This window comes from Chlorocebus sabaeus, chromosome X, assembly GCF_047675955.1.
Source record: "Chlorocebus sabaeus isolate Y175 chromosome X, mChlSab1.0.hap1, whole genome shotgun sequence".
Taxonomy (NCBI): Eukaryota; Metazoa; Chordata; class Mammalia; order Primates; family Cercopithecidae; genus Chlorocebus; species Chlorocebus sabaeus.
Window position 1 is genome coordinate 5,185,007 of NC_132933.1, and position 7,582 is coordinate 5,192,588.

Genomic DNA, 7,582 nt, shown 5'->3' on the forward strand with positions numbered 1-7,582 from the left:
AAGCAAGAGACAGCACCATAGCCAAATCTCAATTAGTTGGCCTCCTGAGCCTGTTTCTGCCCTTGTTATTACCCTATGAGCTCTAAAGAGAAACTGAAGATAAAGCTCCTGGGAGCATCTACTAAGAATTAATTAGGATCTTTACTGTAATTCTTGATATTTGTAAGATTTGATGTCTGGCAAGGACCATGATTTTGAGAGATTGTTAACTAATGGTAGTCTGGGATATCAAATGCATTTTACACACACTTGTGAAAAATCAATCATCTCTTACTAGCAGGCAAAAATGGCTACTAATAAACAGAAACCTCAATTTAGGCAAACATCACTACTGAAATATAAATGTGATTTCATTTAATGTACCTATTAATAGTTTATTGACATTAAAACTAAGTTAGTCTTTAGCCTTAACAAAGATGGAGCAAGCGATTTTTTTTGGTTTGTTAATTGATTCAATATTTATTGAGCAACCATTATGCTCCAGGATTGCGCCTGGGAAGCCAGTGGTGAGTAAAACTGCCCTAGTCTCTGCTGACAAGGAGCTTATCACTTAAATTTAGAATAAGCAGAGAATCTAACTTTTAAAATAAACAAAAAGATTTTCACTTCAGTAAGGACTGAAAAATGAGGCTGCCCATACAATACTCTTTTGAGATTCTGGAAAGGTTTTTATACATTCTAGTATCACATGTTAATGCTGAATACTCACAGATAATACATTAAAAAATTGTGAAGTTAGGGAAGTATTGTACATCAAGATATTTTCTGAAACTCACAATACTAACAAAGAAGCTATATGCATTTATTATTATAAAATGGAACTTGATTTTTAAAAGAATCATCGTCATCTAAAGACAGCTTCTCCTCTCAATTACAAAACTATATGTACTGGATACTGGTAAAATTTCTCTTCTACATTTTAGATCTAACAACAGAGAACCTTTCGTCCTTATTCTCGAGCAAATGGCCGTGTTGCATCAAAGGGCCAACGGTTCACTTGAATTAAAATTGCAAAGCTTCTTGGCTACTTAGCATACTGAAAATGAATTAAGCACTCAATGTTGCTTACCTTGTAATCTCTGGATACATTTTCTGATGTCACTGAACCTGAAATCTGACTAGAAATTGTAGCAGCTATAAGCTGTTTACACCATTCAACATGTGATCCTGTAGGACTAAAAAAAAAATAGCATGGATTACAAAACATTATATCATAGGATCTCAGTGAAAAAACTAGCACTGAATAGGAATATGATAATACTTCTTTTTTTAGATGAACTAACTAGACTCTTTGGTTACCTTTACATTTAATCTAAGAACTGAAATAGCAACTGACAACTAGGAAATAAGATTAGGTTCCAGGTTAATTTTAAATGAATCACCCAATTTTCTCAAAAAAAGTTGAAGATTCTAGGTGTTAGTTAAGCTTACTATTCTCTACCATTTAATGGAATTTTACTCTATTAAAATTATACAGAAGAAATCCTTTTTTTTTTTTTTTTTTTTTTTTAGATGGGGTCTTACTCTGTTGCCCAGGCTGGAGTGCAGTGGCGCAATCTCGGCTCACTGCAACCTTCCACGTTCAGGAGATCCTCCCACCTCAGCCTCCCATGTAGCTGGGACTACAGGCACATGCCACCATGCCCGGCTTGTGTGTGTGTGTGTGTGTGTGTAGACAGGGTTTTGCCATGTTTCCCAGGCTAGTCTTGAATTCCTGGCTCAAGTGATCCACCCGCCTTAGCCTCCCAAAGTGCTAGGATTACAGGCATGAGCCACTGCACCCACCCCGGAGAAATATGTGAAATATTTATCTTACAGCATAGGCTTTTCAAACATTCAATTAATTTCATGTTGGTAGTTTTAAATCTAGAAAATAGTATACTTTTGAGTGAAGCAAAGTGACTCAGAAGAAAATCATGAGATTTATAAATTACAGCCTAGAAAAATGATATTCTCTGTGTAGTATTAACAATACCTTACACTTCTGTAAGTGCTTTGACAACTTACAAATGGTTTTAATTTTTTATTTCTTTTTTTTTTTTTGAGACAGAGTCTTGCTGTGTCACCCAGGCTGGAGTGCAGTGGCACGATCTCGGCCCACTGCAACCTTCGCCCTTCCAGGTTCAAGCAATTCTCTTGCCTCGGCCTCCCTAGTAGCTGGGATTACAGGCGTGTGCCATCATGCCTGGCTAATTTTTGTATTTTTTAGTAGATATGGGTTTTCACTATGTTGGCCAGGCTGGTCTCGAACTCCTGACCTCAGGTGATCCGCCTGCCTTGGCCTCCCAAAGTGCTGGGATTGCAAGCACAAATGGTTTTTATTATATCAGAGCCTCACAACCATGGTGTGATGAGAAAGCAGAACAGGGACTAGCTGACTTGTCTTTGAGGAGAGAAAATTGAGGCACAGAGGTGACATGCCCTGTGAGAAAGTAGCTGTCCTCAACAGGACATGGAACAACAAATAGTGACTGACTCACTGCACTGAAGCCAGCAGCACAGATGCAAGCCAACCGCTTTATATGAAAACACAGCAATGCAAAGAAAATGTCATCTTTCACTCCCACAGAGCTCTGAGGCATCAAAGCATTTTCACACATGTAGCCTTGCCCAGCCTCACAGTGACCCATTTTACAGATGAAAAAATTAAGGCCCAGTTTTGCCCCAGGTCACATGACTGGCAAGTGGTCAGGCTGTACTCACCTGACCTAAAAGACCACATAAGCCAACTAGGCAGTGAGAGATTTAACAATTGCCCCCAGAGGCCGGGTTCCTCTCACAATTTGGCAAAACACTAAGAAATCAAGCTAGAGGGCTAAGAATACTGACAAAAGTTTACCTTGCAGGTAGCTTTCACTGTAAAGAATGTTTCAGGCCTTTTAAAAAAATCACATCACTGATTAAACCCACACTCATGTATCTGAAGGACAGAAACACCTGGAATCCCCAGGCAATATGGAAAATGACCCAAAGAGTAAAATAAAGAAAACGGAAGTTCTGTGCTAGTGATCCAAATTGCAGTCTCTGATCAAAATACACCAGAGGTTATCTGTGTGGTTGAAAATACTGAATGAGCAGAAACTCCTATCACATGCCAGGAATCTATATACCACAATTTCGACCTGAGGGGGAGAAGGAGGGAAAAGAGAGAAATTTGTTTCCTTCTTAAAGGTTAAGTCACTTTCATTCCCGTGTATATCATACTTTGCCTGTCATAATGCCTTTTTCTGTCGGCACCCACCAGTTGCAAACACAGGAAGAAACTGCAGAAACCCAACTGTTGAGCATGAGTGTGACCTGTTATTACCACCTGCCCAGCATGCCTTCCCCCTTCTTCTGATAAGGACCCTCCTCTTTACTTTGGGGAACTGCCCTTCCCCACATCATAGGCTTCTGTGGGGGAAAGTGGAGAAGGCGGCTGACCCCTTCCTCCACCTGCTCCCACTTGTAGGTGAGTTACCTAGGACCAGCCAATCCTAGGCTTTCCTCTTGGATCCTGAAATACATGGATCTGCATCCAGAGCTGCTGGAGGCCACTTCCCACCCCACCCCACCCCTACCATCTTAAGGAACTCACAGGGATTAAAAAGTGAGGGGAAAAAAGAGAGAGAGATGGGGAGTCCCGACAACACCGTTTGCAATCCTGGCCTCAACTGTGCCTGTGGCCGTCTCTCCTCCTATCTGGAGCAGTTCTGTGAGCCAGGACATCTCATTTGGCTTAAGCTAGATTGAACGGTGGTTTCTGTCACCTGCAACCAGAAGCATCCTGGCCAATGTAGTTACGCACAGTGAAACATAGTGGGCTAGCAGACAGGAGGCCTGGACATGAGTCCTGCTTCTGTCACCAGCTAACTCCATGATCTTTGGCAAGACACATCCTCTTACAGGACCACAGCTTCCTCATTATTAATTACAGTATTCAGAGCAGAAGTGAAGGCCCCATAGTCCAAGGGACATGGCCAAGTCCCACCCATAGAGCCAGGTTCCATTCTAGAGGTCACTCTTCAAAGAAAACTGTGAATCTGAGCTTGTTGAGATGACAGAACTGAGAAAGGAGGCCATGATTCCTCCCCCATCCCTTCTCTGTAGTCTGTGCAATTGCCCTCTATACTCCTGGTGTCAGTAACTACTTACAGGCTGGAGGCTCCCAGCTCTGTTTCTCCAAACTGGACTCTCCTGATCTCAATGCTGATATTCCTATAAGACACATCCACTAGTTTGGCCCAGAGACCCTGCTAATTCAACCTGTCTAAACCAGCATCAGCCGCTCAGCCCCACAACCTACTCCACTCCTGTGTTTCCTAACTCAGGGTGCAGCACAGCCAGTTACCCTTCCCCCACATGCTAGAAAGCTGAGGTTTGTCTTGAAGGCCACCCAGCACTCCCCCCTCACATCTGAATGCTCAGTCACCATGTCGGGTCACTCTTACCTGGTAAGTATCTTGAAAATCCACCCAGCCCTATTCCTAGTCCAACTCCCCTTTCCAGACCCTCATCATTCTTCTGTGAACTCCACGTGCCTCACGTATTTAAGCCTCACCTATAAGTCCACGACTCCCCACTTTGAATCTCCAGCTCAGACAACCCTGAACTCCAGGCTCAGATGGAACAACTATATCTTTGACATCTATTCTGGGACATATAATTGGCATCTCAAAATTAAATGTCCAGAGCGAAGAGCCTGCTATTTTCTAACCCTGCTCCATCTTAGAGAGACTTCTCCATCTCAGCAACACAATTTTCCCACAAGCTAAAGTTCTGGAACTCTCCCAGATTCTTCTCTCATACCAACCACTCTTCAGCAAACCCCATTGGCTCTACCCTGCAGGCCTTCAAATTACATCTAGAATCTGACCACTTCTCCCCTCCTCCGCTCCACTCTGGCCTGAGCCACCATCTCACTTGGCTTACTACAATAGCCTCCTACTGCCAGTCTCTGCTTCAACTCCTTCCCCTTTCACTCTATTGTCCACATAGCACCATGGAGAGCCTACTGAAATCTACAACAGATTGTGTCACTCCTCTGCACAAAGTCCCCAATGACTCCCCATGGTCTCTGAGGCTCTCCACCATCTGGCTCTGTGACTTCTCTAACGTCATCCCTTACTTGTCTCTAGCTCCTTCCTTGCTAGTGACACCTAGTCTCCTTGCTGATCTAGGAACACTTGGCTCACACTCGCCTCAGGGGCTTTGCACAGGCCTCTGAATAGAATACTATCACTGACCCCAGGTATCTGTATGGCTGGATCCCTCGCCTCTTAGGGGGCATTACTCAAATGTCACCTTTCTCAGGCTTTCCCTGATCATCAAAATCTCTGAAGGAAACCAGAAGATAAGGCATATTTGGGGGTGACACATTCTGGTCTCCTTTGGCTCCTTAAATGATTCTGATGCATGCCCATCCTGAGTACTTCTGTGTTCGCCTCTACCACCTATCTCATTTATCACATTCAATTTCCACTGTTGGTTGGTTTGTATTCTCCACTAGATGGTAAGCCTAGCAAAATGGTAAGATAGCAAAAGCCGTGTTGTGCTATTCTCTGAATCGCCCAGACCTCGTGTATGGTTGACTATTTGCAGATGTGTGAAGTCCTCACCATTTCAAGTGCTGTCTTAGCTGTGACTGGTTTTCAGTGACACTAACCACTTGGGTAATTTATTAAAATATATTGTAATTACACTGAGGTAGAAACAAAGGTGAAGGGAATGTTTCTTGTTTCTGCGCTTTTGGAAACTCCCAAAAGTTTGGCACAATGGTATGACCAAGACAGGCAAGAATGGGCATGTAAAACTGACTGAGCTACATTACAGCAGTGCATGCTGCCTGAGTGCACTCTGGTGTCAGAGAAATGGCCAAGTTGTGGGAAAACTGGATGTTCCGGGTTACAGGATAGGCCATCCCTTGTCGTCGGAGGATGGGGTGGCCCCTCCCAGCTAGACACGGTCACTTTATGTTTCTGATTTCTCTTAGTTCTGCAGCTGCCTCAGAAGCAGTAGGCTTGCTTGTGTGTTCATGAAAACAATAAACTGGTTCCCTCAAAGTGTGAAGAACTGAAAGTAAACCGTTCTGTTTTCTTGCTTCCTGAGCAGTTTGGACATTTTCCATCTCAGATTTTTGCCTCGATCTGCACCAGCTCCCACGCCCGCGGGGTCCCGTCTCCCCGTCCCCACTCCCAATCCCCCATCAAAGACCCCAAGCAGCCACAGCGGAATTGGGGTCTTAAAACCACACGAAGCAAGGTGATGCTAAAAGAGGAGAGCCCGGCTGGGATCTCCCTCCCAAGAGGATTGGTGACCTGGGCAGGGACAGCCAAGCGGTCGCCAAGGGCAGCAGGTGGCGGCGCGGGAAGTGGTTTGACAGCTGCGAAGCCCCTCCCGGGGATCCAGGAGCTGGGGCTCTCGGGGCGGAAGTGAGCCAGGTGCGCGGCCCGCAGCAGGTCCGAGGGCGGCAGCCCCCGGATGGGGCGCTGAGGTTTCCGGGGGTTTGGGGGAGGAGGGGCCGGAGGGGATGGATGAAGAGGGGCAGCCCACCCCGCCTCGGCCAGGCCCTGCGCGGCGCCCGGGGAGGGGGCGGCCAGGCCTCGCGCGGGGCACTCGGGAGCGGGGCGCGAGAGGCCGGGGCGGCCCGGGCCCCGCTTACCTGTCCAGGGTCTCCACGCTGGGCTGCCGGGAGCCGGCGGCGGCGCCCCCCGCGGCCCGAGGAGGCCTCCTGCCGCCCGCCGGCCCCGGGTTCGGGCCCCCGCCGCCCTCGCAGCCCGCCGCCGCCACTGCCGCCGCCGCCGCCGCCGCCGGCCTGTCCATGGCGCGCCGAGTCCTGCCGCCTTGGGGAAGCCGCCGTCGGGACAGGAGCGGCGGCCGGGAAGGTTTCGCTGCTCGCCTCCTGCCGCCTGCTCTACTGCCCGCCCGCCTCAGGCGGCCGCCGCCATTAGCTGTCACCTGGCGGCCCCGCGTTACCCACAAGGCCGCGCGCGCGGGGGTCGGGGGGCGGGAGCGGGGGCGGGGAGGGCGGTGCGCGAGGTCGGCGCCGGGTCCCCCTACCTCGCCCAGCCCCACCTGGGCGCTCGCCCGCTAAGTCTTGGAGCGGGGGTCTGGGACCTCCTGTTCCAGCGACCTGGGTGCATACAGAGCCACTGGGGTTCGGAATCCCCAAACGGATTATGCGTAGCGTGCTTCGCTGTATAGTTACACCGGGTTGACTGCAGAGACGTGGGGTGTAAAAAGAAGTTTGAAGACATTCAGGTATTTAAAATGATTCCCCCCCTCAGTTGTCCTTCCCAGAAAAGGTATAGGACAGCTCAAGCTCCTTCGGTCTTGACATCTTGAAGCACGAGCAATTCCGTGCATTTTAGCAATTCCTCCCCACCCCATTCTTCCCTCCATTCTCCGGCGCCCTCCCCCCACCCCGCCGCCACAAACCCACCTTCTTGCCATCTGTAGGGCAACCAAGTGTTCTGATGCCGCCCTCGGAGCTTCCGCCCGTGGTTTATGTTAAGACTAACATTTAACTTCTGTTGATTAAAAATCACTGCTCTGAAAATCAAGCCAATATCTTGGTGAGGCGTTTAGGACATTGGCTTTCTGG

General features: G+C 47.9%; 1 protein-coding gene across 5 annotated transcripts in view; it reads right to left on the bottom strand.

Moving 5' to 3' along the window:
* The window catches only part of MTMR1 (myotubularin related protein 1), an 80,264-nt gene extending 73,311 nt beyond the window's left edge, over positions 1-6,953 (bottom strand). For all 5 annotated transcript variants that reach the window (XM_073013363.1, XM_073013359.1, XM_073013361.1 and 2 more), the window contains exons 1-2: positions 6,641-6,953; positions 1,070-1,175 (exon numbers count right to left, since the gene is read on the bottom strand). In XM_073013363.1, the coding sequence (XP_072869464.1) occupies positions 1,070-1,175; positions 6,641-6,801 (267 nt within the window). In that variant the 5' untranslated portion in view covers positions 6,802-6,953. The remainder of the gene's footprint in view (positions 1-1,069; positions 1,176-6,640) is intronic.
* Between the last annotated feature and the right edge of the window lie 629 nt (positions 6,954-7,582).